The sequence below is a fragment of the Hylobates moloch genome, unplaced genomic scaffold (assembly GCF_009828535.3).
Source record: "Hylobates moloch isolate HMO894 unplaced genomic scaffold, HMol_V3 SCAFFOLD_16, whole genome shotgun sequence".
NCBI lineage: Eukaryota > Metazoa > Chordata > Mammalia > Primates > Hylobatidae > Hylobates > Hylobates moloch.
Window position 1 is genome coordinate 26,382,031 of NW_026652291.1, and position 15,916 is coordinate 26,397,946.

At 37.9% G+C, this 15,916-nt stretch overlaps 1 protein-coding gene across 31 annotated transcripts in view; it reads right to left on the bottom strand.

The window, feature by feature from the left end:
• Window positions 1-15,916, bottom strand: part of NRXN3 (neurexin 3) — a 1,690,724-nt gene that overhangs the window by 868,252 nt on the left and 806,556 nt on the right. For 13 of the 31 annotated variants that reach the window (XM_058429907.1, XM_058429908.1, XM_058429920.1 and 10 more), the window contains one exon: window positions 11,955-11,981. The exons of the other annotated variants lie outside the window; for them this stretch is intronic. In XM_058429907.1, the coding sequence (XP_058285890.1) occupies window positions 11,955-11,981 (27 nt within the window). The remainder of the gene's footprint in view (window positions 1-11,954; window positions 11,982-15,916) is intronic. 31 annotated transcript variants of the gene reach the window in all.

Below are 15,916 nucleotides of genomic sequence, written 5' to 3' on the forward strand. Positions count from 1 at the left end.
TGCTCATATTCCTGGACCACTGCCTTAACACTTCATGCCCACCCCTATCTTCAAGTTCCTTTGTGCTTCTTGCTGGACCCATGGCCTTAACTGTGCTTTCTCCAGATTCAAATGACTGTTTCATTTTTATTCTTCAAGTTGCAGCTCAAAATGAGCTTTCTCCAAACTATCCTACTGAAGGAAGCCCCCATTAGCAGAACATTTACTCTTCATCATGTCTTCCTATTTACTTAACTCATAACAATTGCGTGGACTGTAATTAAATTCATTTCTTTTTAATTGAAAGATAATAGTTGTTTATATTTATGGGATACAATGTTATGTTTTAATATATGTTTACAACACGGAATTATAAATCAGGCTAATTAACAAATCAATCGCCTCACATACTTAGCACTTTTTTGTGGTAAAAACATTTAACATCTATTCTTCTAACGATTTTGAAATTTAAAATACACTATTATTTGCTGTAGTCACCATTCTATGCAATAGATTACCAAAGTCTATTCTTGTTGTCTAATTGAAACTTTGTACCCATTGATCAACATGTCTTATTTTTCCATCCATCCCCTCCCCCAGCCTCCTATAGCCACTATTCTATTCTCTATTTCATGAGTTCAAATTTCTTAGATTCCACATATAAGTGAGATCATGTGGTATCTGTCTTTCTGTGCCTGGCTTATTTCCCTTGGCATAATATCCTCCAGGTTCATCCATGTTGTAAATGAGAGAATTTCCCACTTTTCTTTTTTTTAGATGGAGTCTTGCTCAGTCGCCAGGCTGGAGTGCAGTGGCACGATCTCCGCTCACAGCAACCTCTGCCTCCCGGGTTCAAGCAATTCTCCTTCCCCAGCCTCCCAAGTAGCTGAGACTACATGCAGAAACCACCACACCTGGCTAATTTTTGTATTTTTAGTAGAGATGGGGTTTCACCGTGTTGGCCAGGATAGTCTCAATCTCTTGACCTCGTGATCCACCCGCCTCGGCCTCCCAAAGAGCTGGGATTACAGGCATGAGCCACCACACCCGGCCTTCCCACTTTTTTTTTAAGGCTGAATAAAACAATCTGTTAAGGGGCTATTATCTAAAATATATAAGAAACTCAAACAACTCAATAGTATGAAAACAAATACCCCAATCAAAAAATGAGCAAAGGTATTGCATCATGTACATATACCACGTTTTCTTTATCCATTCATCTGAGGATGAACACCCAGGTTTCTTCTAATTCTTAGCTATTGTGAATAATGCTGCAATGAACATGGGAATGCAGATATCTCTTTGGTGTACTGCCCTCAATTATTTTGGATTGAAACCCAGAAGCAGGACTGCTGAATCATATGGTAATTCTATTTTTAGTTTTCTGAGGAACTTCCATTCTGTTTTCCATAATGGTTATATTAATTTACATTCCCACCAACAATGCACAAGTGTTCCCTTTTCTCCAAGCCTTTGCCAATACTTGCTTTTTTTTTTTTTTTTTGTCTTCTTGATAGTAGCTATTCTAATAGGTGCAAGGTGATATCTCATTGTGGTTTTAGTTTGCATTTTCCCAAAGATGAGTGATGTTGAGCATTTTTTTCATATATATGTTGGCCATTTGCATTTCTTCTTTTAAGAAGTGTCTAGTTAGATTCTTTGCTCATTTTTTGATTGGGGTATTTGTTTTCTTATTTTGAGTTGTGTTTCTTATATATTTTGGATAATAGTGCCTTATCAGATATATACTTTACAAATATTTTCTCCCAATCTATGGGTTACTTCTGCACTCTATTAATTGTTTTCTTGATGTGGAGAAGCTTTTTAGTTTCATGCAGTCTCGTTTGTTTATGTTGCCTGTGCTTTTGAAGTCACATCCAAGAAATCCTTTCCCAGAAACAATGTAATAGAGCACTTCCTGTATGTTTTCTTCTAGTAGTTTTATAGTTTCAGGTCTAACATTTGAATCTTTAATATATTTTGAGATGATGTTTGTATATGGTATAAAAAGGGTCCAATTTTATTTTTCTGCATGTAAATATCCATTTTGTCCAATATCATTTATTGAAGAGACCATCCTTTCTCCATTGTATACTTGTGGCACCTTTGTTAAAAAAAATCAGTTAACCATAATGCATAGGTTTATTTTGGGGGTCTCTATCCTGTTCCACTGGTCAGTGTGTCTGGTTTTTGTCAGTACTATTAAGTTCCTGACTGTCTTTCAAATCCTACTGTACCGTAAGCCTCTCAAGGACAGAAGCCTTGTCTGTCTTGGTCTCCTTTACATCTCTAATTTCTGATATTGTATTTGCTATAGCATGAGGGCTCTATTCAAAATATTCAAAATGTTATTGAATAAAAGAAAAACTAAATAACAAGAAAAAATAAAGAAAGAAATTAAGCCATTCGTTTAGAATTTAAAGCAAAACGGTTCTTGTAACAATTTATCCCTAGAACTTACCAATAAGAGCTCACGTAAGTAATTTCTTACTTGAACCTGTTTTTATTTACATTTTTTCTTAGGGTGGGTGGGGTGGTGGTATTTAATTGGCCATGTGTCCTTTGATTTCAATCTCACCAGATGCTGACAAGAACTCTTTGGTATTCCCAAGCCCAGGCACAGTATATAATAACTATTGAATGAATGAGAGTCTGGGCTAGACTCTAGAACAACTTCTAGATGATCATTTTCTAAGCTCCTATTCTTACTTCAGCCTATTTAAGTACATCCTTTCCTAAACAGAGCCTATTTTATGTCAATGTATTTAATGTATGCATTTCACATAGCAGTGTGTCAAAAAAAAATAGAAAAACATGTCTTGGGGGAAAAAACCAAAAGCTTCAACAGTGCTTCCCACTAAACATCTATTGATATAAAATAATCTTGCGCAAATCAGAAAGAGGATATAACAATGGACGCAGCTTACCTAGTGCTTATTATGAGCCAGACACTATACTAAATGCTTTTAAGATATTAATTCCATTAATCTTCATAAGCACATGATGAAGCAAATATAATTAAAAGTAGTAAAGAATCAGAGAAACAAATTATCTTCTCATAGATCTCCATAATTTCAAATTTAAATAATTTTTAAAATGTTGATTGAATCAAAAGGCAAAGATTTCAGAAAAGTAAACTGAGGCAGAGAAAAGTCACACAATTTTCCCCAAAATCCATAGGTGGCAAGTCAGAGGGTGAGGTCTCAAACCCAAGCTTGCTAACTGTGCAGCCCACTCACCTAACCTCTCATGGATGTGGGTAGGCCAGAGTGCGGAATGTGCATGTGTGGTGTCATTGGATTAATAAGAATAACTTAAGGTATTTCTGACCTACAACTGGGAAAAGATGACATCTTGATGTAAGGATTTGTTTGTGTTTTTGTTTTTTACAAGGAAAAATTTCAAATACCATTTCAATTCAGTTAAACAGGAAGATCTAGTTTTGTCCAATTTTATGAACAGAAATCTGTATCAAATGTATATGTTTATAAGCATGACAGACAATTCTAGGGACTTAATAATCATAATTTTTCATAAAACACTCTTCCAAACCAACATAAAATTCCAGACATTCTAAGATAGCACAAATCTATTTAATTGCATATTTACAAAGTCTTTTTTATCATTGTCTTATTAATTATTGATATCTTAAAACATCCAAAGGCCTTAGGAAGTTCCTGTATAGGAATGGTATAAATTATTTTTGCTCTTGATATGTGAGTAACTCTCACTAAAATAGTCACATATCCCTTGGAGAAAAGATGGTGACTTTCTTTGTATACTAGAGAAAGTGACAAGACAACAGAAATGTGTCTGGAAAGACTAAACAAGATGCCAATGGTGTTAGTACTTTGGTTTCTAATTTCCAGCTCTGCTTTTAGTTTGCTGGAAAACATGAAATTGCATCTCATTCCCTTATCATTTTATTTATCAGATAATTCTGATGGCTGCCAAAATTTCTTATCATTTTTCTTGAATGTGGGATTGTTCTTCTCATTAAGAATTGTCTGATACAACCATTTTATGACTCTTACTGCTCAAATCCACCCTTACAGCACATGTACACTGATTTAGTCAATTCCTCTTCGTGGCCTAGAAAATCAAAAGTTGATAGAGTGTCTTTTATTGTTTGTAGGTCCTTGAAATAGACTTTCTTCCTAAAGCTCACAACACTAGTATCAGAATGCACTTTCCCTCTGTTATTACTCAAATAAGACTTAACCAAATCTATGTCTCAGACACCCCAATTTGAAATTCATAAATAGTGCTAAAGCAGCACCAGCTAGTTCTAGCCAGACAAGAAGTGGGTGGAGAAATGTAGGGTGCAGCAGGCAGAGGGTAAGGGGGAAAAGGAGAAGTGACAGGTCTGGAGGCCACATCAAGTTTGTCTTCTCAATGTCCATTCCTTTAGAGGGCCAAGGCTGGTTACCCAAGAGTGGGGACCAGGTGAGACTGATCTATCAACATTCACTAACTTTAATCACAAGGAGTGAAGAGCTTAAGTCAAAGGGCTTAGACTCTATGGGTGTAACCTAAATGTGAAGTTATCATAGTAGAACTCTGTGTTAACCATAGGGTTTGCCTGTCCCAGCAAACCACAGCTTCCACTGGAAGGAGCATTATAAGAGTTGCTGATATTGTTGGCTTTGTCCCCACCCAAATCTTATCTTGAATTGTAGCTCCCATAATTCCCACGTGTTGTGGGAGGGACCCGGTGGGAGGTAACTGAATCATGGGGGTAGGTCTTTCCCATGCTGTTCTCATGATAGTGAATAAGTCTCACGAGATCTGATGGGTTTATAAAGGGGAGTTCCCCTACACAAGTTCTCTCTTGCCTACTGCCATGTAAGATGTGACTTTGCTCTTGTTTGCCTTCTGCCATGATTGTGAGGCCTGACCAGCCACATGGAACTATGAGTACATTAAGACTCTTTTTCTTTATAAATTACTCAGTCTTGGGTATATTTTTATTAGCAGCATGAGAACAGAATAATACATGCCATGAACTGTCTAAAGAGACCTTCCTTCTTCAGTTTAATTTTCTACCCCTGGTAAGTGCCTAATCTTTCTATTTTCACATTTTAAAATTTACATTGTTTTATAGGAAAAAAATGAGTGAACAGTAGTTGGTGGAAGGAAAAAAAGTACAGAAAAAGATGAATATACATAGATTTATGTATATGTGTGTGTATTTATATAAGTCTCATATAAATAAGTCTATAGAAACCCTACAGGGAAATTTTTGAAAATGCGAATGAATTGTGAAAGACTCTTACTGCCTACCTGAGCAATCTATAGTCTCTACTGCTAAAATATAAAAATTAAAGAGTTGAGAGGCTTCAGGAGAATGTGGTGGTTAATTTTATGTGTCAAAATGACTGAGGTAAGGGATGCCCAGATACCTGGTCATTATATACAATAATAATGAAATATTATTTCCAGGTATGTCTTTGAAGGTATTTACAAATGAGATTAGCATTTTAACTGGTGAAGAGAATAAAGCAGATGGTCCCCACTGTGAGTAGGCATCATCCAATCTGTTGTGGTCCTATTCTGAATAGAAGAAAAAGGCAGAGGAAGGAGGAATTCACTTTCTTTGCTTGAGGTGAGATAGCCATATTCTCTAGCCCTCAGTTATTGGACATTGGTGTTCCTGGTTCTTGGGCTTTTCAAATCAGAGCAGAACTTACACTGTCATGCCACTTCTGCTCCTGCCACCCCATTCCCAGGACTTTGGAATCCAACTGTTTTATTCTCCAGCATACAGACAGCGGACTGTGGAGTTTCTTGGCATTCATAATCATGTGAGCCATTTCCTATTTTATATATATATATATAAAATATATATATTTTATATAATATATTATATATATAAGATGTATATATCCTATATATGATATATATGATAGCTCTCTGGATAACCCTAACTAATACAGAGGATATTCCTGATAATAAGGATAGCCTATTTACTTAGCTGAATGTATGTCTTGGACCCTTCAACAAAGCTACTTCCATAGCTTTCAGAGTATTTCTAAATTTACAGTGTTGAGTCCCCTTGGCTTTTCTGAAGAGAGTCATTTACAGACAACATAAGATCTATTCATTTTAACTGGAGGAAGCCAAATTCACTTATATTTAGCTTTAAAATAAGAAAGCAAAGATCCCTTAAAAATGTCAAGTGAATCCACTGAGACGCGAATACTCTAGGTCCCATTTTATAGAACATAAGGCAATGCCAGAGAATAGGGTCCTAAATCTTATTATAAAATTTCATTGTCAGAGAGACCTAAGGGTGGCTGTATTCCCAAGATCATGCTTTTTGTCTTGAAGTCAGGACCTATGCCTTACTAAAACTAAGCAAGGCATCAAAATCATTCTTCTCAAGCATGTTCAGATGCTTATGGCTTCCTCTTCTCAAACAGAGGTTTTAAAAAGGTCACATGATTAGAGTGATCAGTGAAAAAGACAAACAATAAAATCTAACATTTGGAGCAGTTTCACTAACACCCTTATTCTGTTCAACCACTTCAACCCTCTCACAATACGTTGGGTATAAATTGGTTATGGCCATGGATGGGAATTGGTTGACTGAGATGGCTTCATGGTGTCTTTATCCCCAGTGGCCTTTTATTGGTAATATATCACTAGTAAATGTTTAACAACCAGCACCTCAAGAAAAGGAAAATAAAACTGATTTGTAACATGTGTTGGTTTTATTAGTACTCCCCTCATAGCCAATTTCAAGCCATAACATGTTACCTCATGTAAACTGGCTTACAAAATTCCTAGAAATTCCTGTGCCAGTGCCAGATCTAGCACAGCACTGCTCTTGATGGTCAATGATCTAAAAAGAATAATTACAGCTTAAGAGTAAAGTGATTTACCCACAGCACACTTCCATGACAGTAGAGAGGTGGGAGTTGATACTTGCTGCAGGTAGGGTATTTGTAAGAGGAAGAGGATGGCTGGTAGCATGAAGCCTTCTTCCTCAACCCACCCTATTTTCAGGGGATGCCTGGGTCACAAAGGTCAAATAACTCTTTTCAAAATGATACACAATCCCTCATAAGTCAATGATTCTTTAGAAAATGTAAACTGAGGAGTCTGTCTGCTTTTCCTTCTTTTCTAGGCACTGACGTAGGGGTCTGCTGGGGGAGTGGAATATACTTTAAAAGAGAGAGAGAAGGAGTTTCAAAGCCCAGTCTCAACAACAAAAAAAGAGGTAATTTAAAATACTTGGCTCTAACATTGTGCAAATATTATCTAGAACTTTTCAAAATGGTGGTGATGTGAAAACCATCTACCATAAAGTCAGCATGGAGAAAACTCTCAGATACTCTCTGGTCATCTATGTACTCTTTCTGCTTTGGAAATAAGCAAATCCAGACTCACACTATATGGCATAATAGGCAAAAGGTCATGGTCTTTAAAATCCAGTTTAATCACTTACTAGTAATGTGACCTTGGGCTGGTGATATAAACTCTAAACCTCAGGGTCCCCATCTGTATAAGGGAGATACGTATTTCTACTGCATCATATGGTGTGAGGATTAAATGAAAGAACATATGCAAGACCTATAAAGTCACCTATGAAACAGAGACAACAGTATCTATCAGGTAACGTTGTAGTCACAATGGAGATACAACCTGCCAAGTCCTTAGTGTACGCCTTCATCAAGGAGACTCTCAATAAAGATCATCAGCAATTCTGCTGGAAAGGACAATAATCAGGTTTCCTCCTCCCACTTAAGTTAGGTGTACAGTTGATGAGGAGTCCAGAAACAAGATGCATTATGGTAGTGTGCCACACTGACACAGTTGTGTTGTACGCCTCTCTTGTATAATGTGGAAGAAAAGGACACAAGAACAATAATGGGAAGTTCACTGTAATTTATGTCTCTCTTATTATTTTCCACAATTGAAATCATTTTGAAGAACTTATAGCAGGTCAAGTACTATATTTTATAACAAAAAATACAATGGAGAACATGACACAATCTTCAGTTTGGGAGAATATGAGGTGGAGGACAATATTTGTCATAGTAAAGACAGTTGGGGAATTAAAATTTCCTTTACCTACTAAAGGTGTTTGACTGATTCTAACTCTGTTCTAAAATGCCTTTAAAGAATCTTGAGATTTCCAAGGCATCTGAACCCAATACATTGATTGACTTTCTCAAAATAGCCAGCACTTAGCACCCAGATCCAATGGATCCTGGATCCCCTGACCACCTGTTCATATCTGGGCAGAGGAACACCTTACATTTCTAGAAAAAAAGTCATTGAACTTCAGAAATAAAACCTGCTAAAAGAAGTTATAATTAAAGGTGGAATACGAAGATTCTAATTAATCACCTAATACAAAAAAGAGTTATTCTTTTATTTCTCATAGTTTATGTCATCTGCCTCACGCCCAACAGGTCAATCCTAATATTTCTTTTATAGTTCTGCAGCTCCTTTCTTCCACGAATAGGCTTTTAGGAAATCTCTTCCTTTCCACTAATACCCTTCTTAAAAATAAAAAGGAATTAGAAAATTACTTCTGAATGTTCTGTAGAAACTGTCATTCTGTCTGAAGTACGCTGATACAAAGACTGCACTGCTCAGCAAGGCAACCTCCCTCCTGTGGATGACAGGAGTACTGTGGAGAGCTCCTATCTCCTCTATTGACCTAGAAAGATGTAGATTCTGGCCTGAAACCAGGAAAGTTGGTAAACTTCTTCCTTGATATCTTTTGTCATAATGTGAAAATATATGTGCTACTAACCAGAACAACAGTGTAGCAGTGGAGAGGGGTGTGCAGCAAACAGGAGAAAGAGTTCACTTTCTTTCTAGCTCTTCGAGGTTTCATGCGAAAGGGAAACTTGTTTACCTCCTTGACCGAGTAAAGTAACAGGCACTGGGGGCATGTCTTTCCCTCTGTCTCGGAATATGCTGCTTCACTCCTGACTCTGCTCTCTGTTTCTAGTTTCTGTCTGCATCACTCCTTCTCCATTCTAGTGTCAGAGTGATCTTGATAAAATGAAAATCTAACCCAAATCTCTGTCCTCCTTACAGCATCCTTGGGATAAAGTCCAACTCCTTACAGGAAAAGTCTGTCATCACCTGTCTCTATCCTACCACTCCCATTTCATCTGCTATCATATCCCCACACGGACATTATTTCAGCCACATTGAGCTTGTTGTAGGTTCCTAAATAAGCCAAGCTCTCGAATGTGCTTCCATCGTTCATTCATCTAAAACGTGCTTGTCCTTCAGACTCAGCTCAAACTCTGTCTGAGAAGATATCCCCGAGCACTCCCCATGACCACCACGACCCTACACGATCCAGTGTGTTCCTTCATGCTCACATGGCGGGACACATATCTCTAGGATAGCAGTTTTCACTTTGCATTGTAATTATTGGCTGATCGCCTGTGGAATTCTTAGAAGTTAGAGACTGCATCTCAACTGTAGTATCCTAGCATCCCTAGTACCTAGTCCCTGATACACAGGCATAGCTGACACTAACTTCCTGTTAAATTCAACAACACATTCACTGGAGAAGTCAAAATTTTTTAAATAAAAAATAAAACACTACCCCAACCACACAATAACAAGAGGACTTAAGCTGTTGACTCATCTAGACTCATTACGTCACTTCTTACACCTCATTGTTATATTTCCTTCTAAATACATTTTTGTCTAGGCTTCCGACTGCCTCATTTCCTTGTCATATGTCTTCATTACCCTTCATACTTCTTGGTAATTAGTACTATCTATACTCACAGGTTGTAGCTGAAAAAGCCAGCTTGTGAGTAATAGTCCACACCCCAATGTTAGGAAACAAAAAACTAAAAGCTTTTCCTATAAAACAGGGAAAGGGTAAGACGGCCCCAAATAATTGAAAAGAATAGCAGCTCCTGCCACAAACAAACAGTCTGTCAAGTCATTACAAGAATGGAGGAAAGTTCGTGCCAATGGAGTAATAATGTTAAAACCATATTGATGCCTAGACTGCTTCCATAAAAGGAAACATCAAGATATTCCAAACCACTATGTCCCTAAATCTGTATCTACGCTTTGGTGAACAATTTACTTTAGGCATAGAAATCAATCACTCACTTCTCCCTACAAACCATTATTCCTTTGGATTAGAACTTTCAGATTATTTTGCCATGTCTGGATTCTCTAGGTGAGAGAATACGCTGAGCTCTGGGAATTAAAAATCCATATAGTTCTTACCCTGCGTAATAGTAAAGTCAGGGAAGAGATGTAGTTGTCTAGTTTAATCTGCTAAATCCAGTCCTAAGGAGCTTCAACCTCCTTGGATTGTCTTGCATCGCAGATCAAATCCTGCCCCCTTCTCTCTCCCTTCCATTTACAGAGTAATATATAGTAGATCTTTCTTGACAATTAAACATAATGTCTAAAACAACAGTATTGCCACAAGGGCCCTCTATACTTTGAAACTGAAAGCTATTCTAAAGCTTCCTCTGACTTTAAGTCCTAACTAGTGTATATTATTTTATTTAATTTAAATATATACTAAAATATATGTGAATCTGCTAAGAGGCGATAAAGGAAAACAAAGTTATGGTAAAATAGTGAGAGAGAGTCTTTAGTGGTGGGCGTCTTCTGGAGAGATAGGCGCTTGTACTGGTTAGCTACATGGCATATAACAAGTAAGTCACAGCAAAGTCAATGATCTTTTTAGATGAAAAGTAATTTTTTGAACGTTACCTTTGCCTTAACCACTTCTAACAATTTGGACTGACTGCAAACTCAGCAGAGGTCATGAGGCTCAGTCTCCTGCTTGACAATCAGCCAAAAGGCACCTAAAATGCTTGTTCCTCCCTTGTTATTCTGAGTCATAGCAGCCTGGCACCATAGGATCAGTGGGCCATTACTGACTTTGTAAGATGCCTCTTTGAATAGTGGACAAGGTATTTCCTGCAATAGATACTCACTAACATCTCACATATGGTATTTTATAGGGTATTCAGTATTAAAATGACAGATCATCTTCTTCCTCAAGAGTACTTTTTTCCTGAGATCACAAAACAGGAAATTAAAGTGCTCAACCAAAATCCCCAATAGAAAATATAAATCTCTGAAACATTTTAATGACATTAATGTCTCCCAAATGCCCAGAAATATTTAAAACTTTAAAACTAGTTAAGAGAAGCCGGGCGCAGTGGCTCACGCTTGTAATCCCAGCACTTTGGGAGGCCAAGGCGGGCAGATCACGAGGTCAGGAGATCGAGACCACAGTGAAACCCCGTCTCTACTAAAAATACAAAAAATTAGCCAGGCGTGGTGGCGGGTGCCTGTAGTCCCAGCTACTCGGGAGGCTGAGGCAGGAGAATGGCGTGAACCCGGGAGGCGGAGCTTGCAGTGAGCCCAGATTGCGCCACTGCACTCCAGCCTGGGCGACAGAGCGAGACTCCGCCTCAAAAAAAAAAAAAAAAAAAAAAAACCTAGTTAAGAGAAAATGACATTCTCTTTCATAAAGCCCAAGTACTTAAATGTCCTGCTCTAGAAAATGACCTCCCTGACCCAGAAAATAACAAATTAAGGGCTCAATTGGCCTTTTTTTTTTTTTTCATTCCAAGCTCTTTCTTCTGTCTATGGTGAATAAATTAAGAGGAGCCAACCGCTCCATGGCAACTACTTGGAGAGGTATTCATCATTTCCAGAGTAAATTAACGTGTTTGTGGATAGTCACAGTATGGGATGCTGTCAAAACTCTTTTCTACCCCCCAAAATGGAATCATGTTTCTTCCCCCATGAGGTCTCCTCTTGATAGCTATTTTTCTTGCATTGATCTGGGTTATCTGTCACCCTTTCAGAAGAACACAGGGTTCAGCCACCTCCCCACAATTGCTGCTGTCCAAGAGGTGCGACAGCTTGAAGATCTCTAAAGAAAAGATACCAAGGGTTACACAGGGCATCTTTCAGTCCAAAGTGGTAATGGGAACAAGAACCTTCTCTACCTTGCAGGTCAGCTTTGGTCAACGCAACTTTGTTAGCAAAAGAACAGAAAAAGCGAAAACAATAACCAGAGGTTAGTAAGAGGTAGAATAAACCAGGATAACATTACAGAAATGAAAACGCAATCTGCATAACCATCACTCAGACAGACAATTGAAATGCTCTACAGGTTCACCAGAGACAGCAAAGACGGGGTTGAGGAGTAGGGCAGAGAGGGACACGCAGACCAGGAACAGAGCCGGCCTCCTCAGAGCCAAGTCAGCAGAGCAGGGCAGGGGCGCATCAGATTTGACAAAGCACAGGCAACGGGCAACAAGAGCTTTCTCACATCCACACAGCCAACCTCGGGGAGTGCACGGTCAGACTGAAAAACACGTGTGTGCAATCAGATGGAGCCCACAGAAACAATTCTAAACATTAGGAGTTGAGCGTGAAAGAGTCACTTGAGTGTACCCGTTGTGCCCTCTTGCAAACGCCACCCAGGAATTTGGCACTAGAATTAGACATTTGGATCATGGTGATTTGGGAACACCAAAATGCTCAATTTGTTTAATTTTAAAAATATATCCAAACCCAAATAGTTGTGGGCAAAAGGGCACCAGACTAATATCATTTTTATTTATTCATGCCAGTTTCAAAACAAAGCACGTGTATTTCTTTCAGATGTTTATCATCTGCAATTGTGAAACCACATTTCTAGCTGATCATGCCTTGGCCTCTGCAGCAAAGCTGGCCTCAATATAGGAAGATACATTTACCAGCCACGTATTAAATCAGGTATGATTTTTAAAAAAACCCTAGCTTAAATTGAGAGGTATCAAGTTACAACTAAATGTTGACTAGGAGTTGCCCAGAAATTGCACTTAATATCTAAATTATACACTTTGCATCTATCAGAGACATAAAATCAAATACTAGTTTCAAGATTTTTTTTCTTTTTTGCTACTCATACTTGAGAGCTGAAGAGTAGTAAATTAGTATGTTTTTAAATAATTTTGCTAGCACTTTGGGAGGCCGAGGCGGGTGGATCACCTGAGGTCAAGAGTTCAAGACCAGCCGGGCCAACATGGTAAAACCCCATCTCTACTAAAAATACAAAAATTAGCTGGGTATGGTGGCAGGCACCTGTAATCCCAGCTACTCGGGAGGCTGAGGCAGGAGAATCGCTTGAAGCTGGGAGGTGGAGGTTGCAGTGAGCCAAGATCATGCCACTGCACTCCAGCCTGGGCAACAAGAGCGAAACTCCATCTCACTCACTCACTCGATCAATCAATAAAATAAATAAAAATAATTTTGGACTCTTTTGCCTTTTATTTTACCTGCTGTCATGGGTCTGATATAATAGGGAAGGTAATACATTTACTACCTAGGGATCTTAGAGTGTCATTGTCAATGACTTTGATGGAAACATACATTAAATGTAGATAGATACAGATATTTATCTATCTGTGTGTGTGTGTGTGTGTGTGTATGTTTATCTGTGTATTCTAGATTTGCTAGAATAAAACATATCTTGAAGAGACTCTGGTCTTAGTTCTTAGTTATAAAACCTCATCCCCTATTTGTTTACTATTCTAAACAAAAGAAATGATAAATTAGGAAACATGTTCTGTTTCCTGTGGTCCTCATACTACCTAATGCTCAAAGGCCTTCTTGGGGGTCTCATGCTCTACACAAGAGATTCAGAATAAAAATGATGCCTTTTTGCAGTGTCTCCAATGTTCTGTGCTCTCCCTTTACCTCCCCACCATCTTACACAGAACCCTAAAACGCTCCTGGGGTCTCTTGCAAGGGCTTATTCACAGTGGTACAAACTTCCAAAGACAGTAATTTATGCCTTAACCCACTTTGGGCCATTTTTCCTGGCCACTTAGGCTAATTATCCAAGTCATTTGTGTACAATCAACAAGGACTTTCTTCCCTCAGCACTCACCCTCCACTTCATCCCACCCAGCGGGGTAGGCATAATGCTCAGTGGGTAACCGTTGTAATTATCTCCATGGCAATAGAGTGCAGTGCTATTAGGCTCATGGGACTCACCATAGATTCAGATGGTGGAGCCATCAAGCCACAATATCCGGCTTTGAACAATCAACCATACTCAGAGGAAGGTCGGAGCTCTCTGTAATGCATGTGATGAGTAATGCCAAACTGCACATAGAGCTGTAGATAGGGATAGGGACATTTTCCCCAACTCGTTATGTAATTTCTTTTTGCTGATGCTCTTACTGCTTCTCTTAAAACTCTCTTAAGTGAGGTCATTCTCCCTTTATATTATACATTTTAGTACCCTTTTATAAAGTTTAGACCTCCTTTTAATCCAATACTATAGCTTTATTTATTTATACCTTAATTTTTGTATTCTGTATACCTGTACTACCAATACAGTAGCCATTGACATGTGTATTGAGCACTTTAAATGCATGTAGCCCCTGGGTTGAGGTGTGCTGCAAGTATAAAATATATACTCAAGTTTAGAGGCTTAATATGAAAAAAAGTGTAAAATATTGATAATTTTATCTCTATTACATTCTGAAATAATATTTTGGGTATATTTAGTTAAATTGAATAAAATACAAAATTAAAATAAATTTGACCTGTTACTTTATACCTTTTTAAAATGTAGCTACTAGGAAATTTATAATTGCATGTGTTACATGTATCTATTGGAAAACATTGACATAGAGTTAAATGGATGATTCCTGTTAACTTTTAAATCTGAAGAACTGATGGCATGATAAAAATTATGTAACATTTGACCAGTATCTTATGCTTTCTAATATGTGCTCTTATATTGTGATTTGACTTCATATGATTAATTATTCCAGGATAAAAGGAATTACTGCCATTCCACAATCTTCTAAACTACTATATTCAATTTAATTCCAAATACTACATCTATTCCAGGATTGCCCTTTAATACACAAAAGAACTAAAAGCAAGCCAAGGAGACAAAAATCCTTGATTGAATGAAATTTTTCATTTCTAGGAGCAAAGTGGCTGCTTTAAGGGCTTAGTGATTCCCAACCTCCTGTCCCTTTATACACACACACACACACACACACACGCATACACACACACACACACTACATACTACAAACACCATATTTGGCCAAGAGAATTTAAGAAATATTTCTGGATAAAGGAAAAATGGAGTGGGTTATAGGAATGAACATTCCTATTACTAGTGCAAAATACAAAAATAACTCTTAGGCAAAGGAAAACAATTTCCATAACTCCAAGTCAGCCTGATAAGCTGACAGGAAGCTTTTATAAAAGTGTGTTTACGATGATGAGCGAACCCAGATGGAAGCTGTTTAAGAACAGAAGCGACACATGAAGTTGAACACAGAAGAGGAATGAACAGATTTGATGTGGTAAATTAACAACTGATACAAGGAAACACAATATATTGCACAAACACAGGACCATAAGGCTCAACCAAAAGGCTCAAAAAGAAAAAAAGGAAATAATTACATAGATCCTTGGTCAGGCAACTTTTTTGCCTTTCAAGTTAGGTAAGAGTCACGTTTTCAGCCAACCCAAGGCTACTAGGGAAGGCTGAATGTGTTCACTTCTGCCATCTGCTGGTTAAAACTAGATTGTTTACATTGCAAAGAATTGTTGGATTCAGGAAGACCTGTAAAATTCATTTAATATCTCTAGAGACAGTGGATCATCTACAGGAACAGGCTGAGCATGGTTTGTTGTGCTGCATGGGTAGACATGCAGTATTATTAGATGTTTGACATAAAATAATATTTGTAAACAATAATCCTACCATTCATCGAGTACCTACTACATACCAGGCATTTTATGTGTATTTCTGATTTCCTTACATTCAAGGTAAGTTTTATTGCCCTGTTTTATAGGTAAGAAAGATATAGCTTAGAGAAGTTACATCACCTTCCAAATGTCACATAGCTAACAAGAGCTACTACCTGGAGCTGAATCCAGGTCTTTC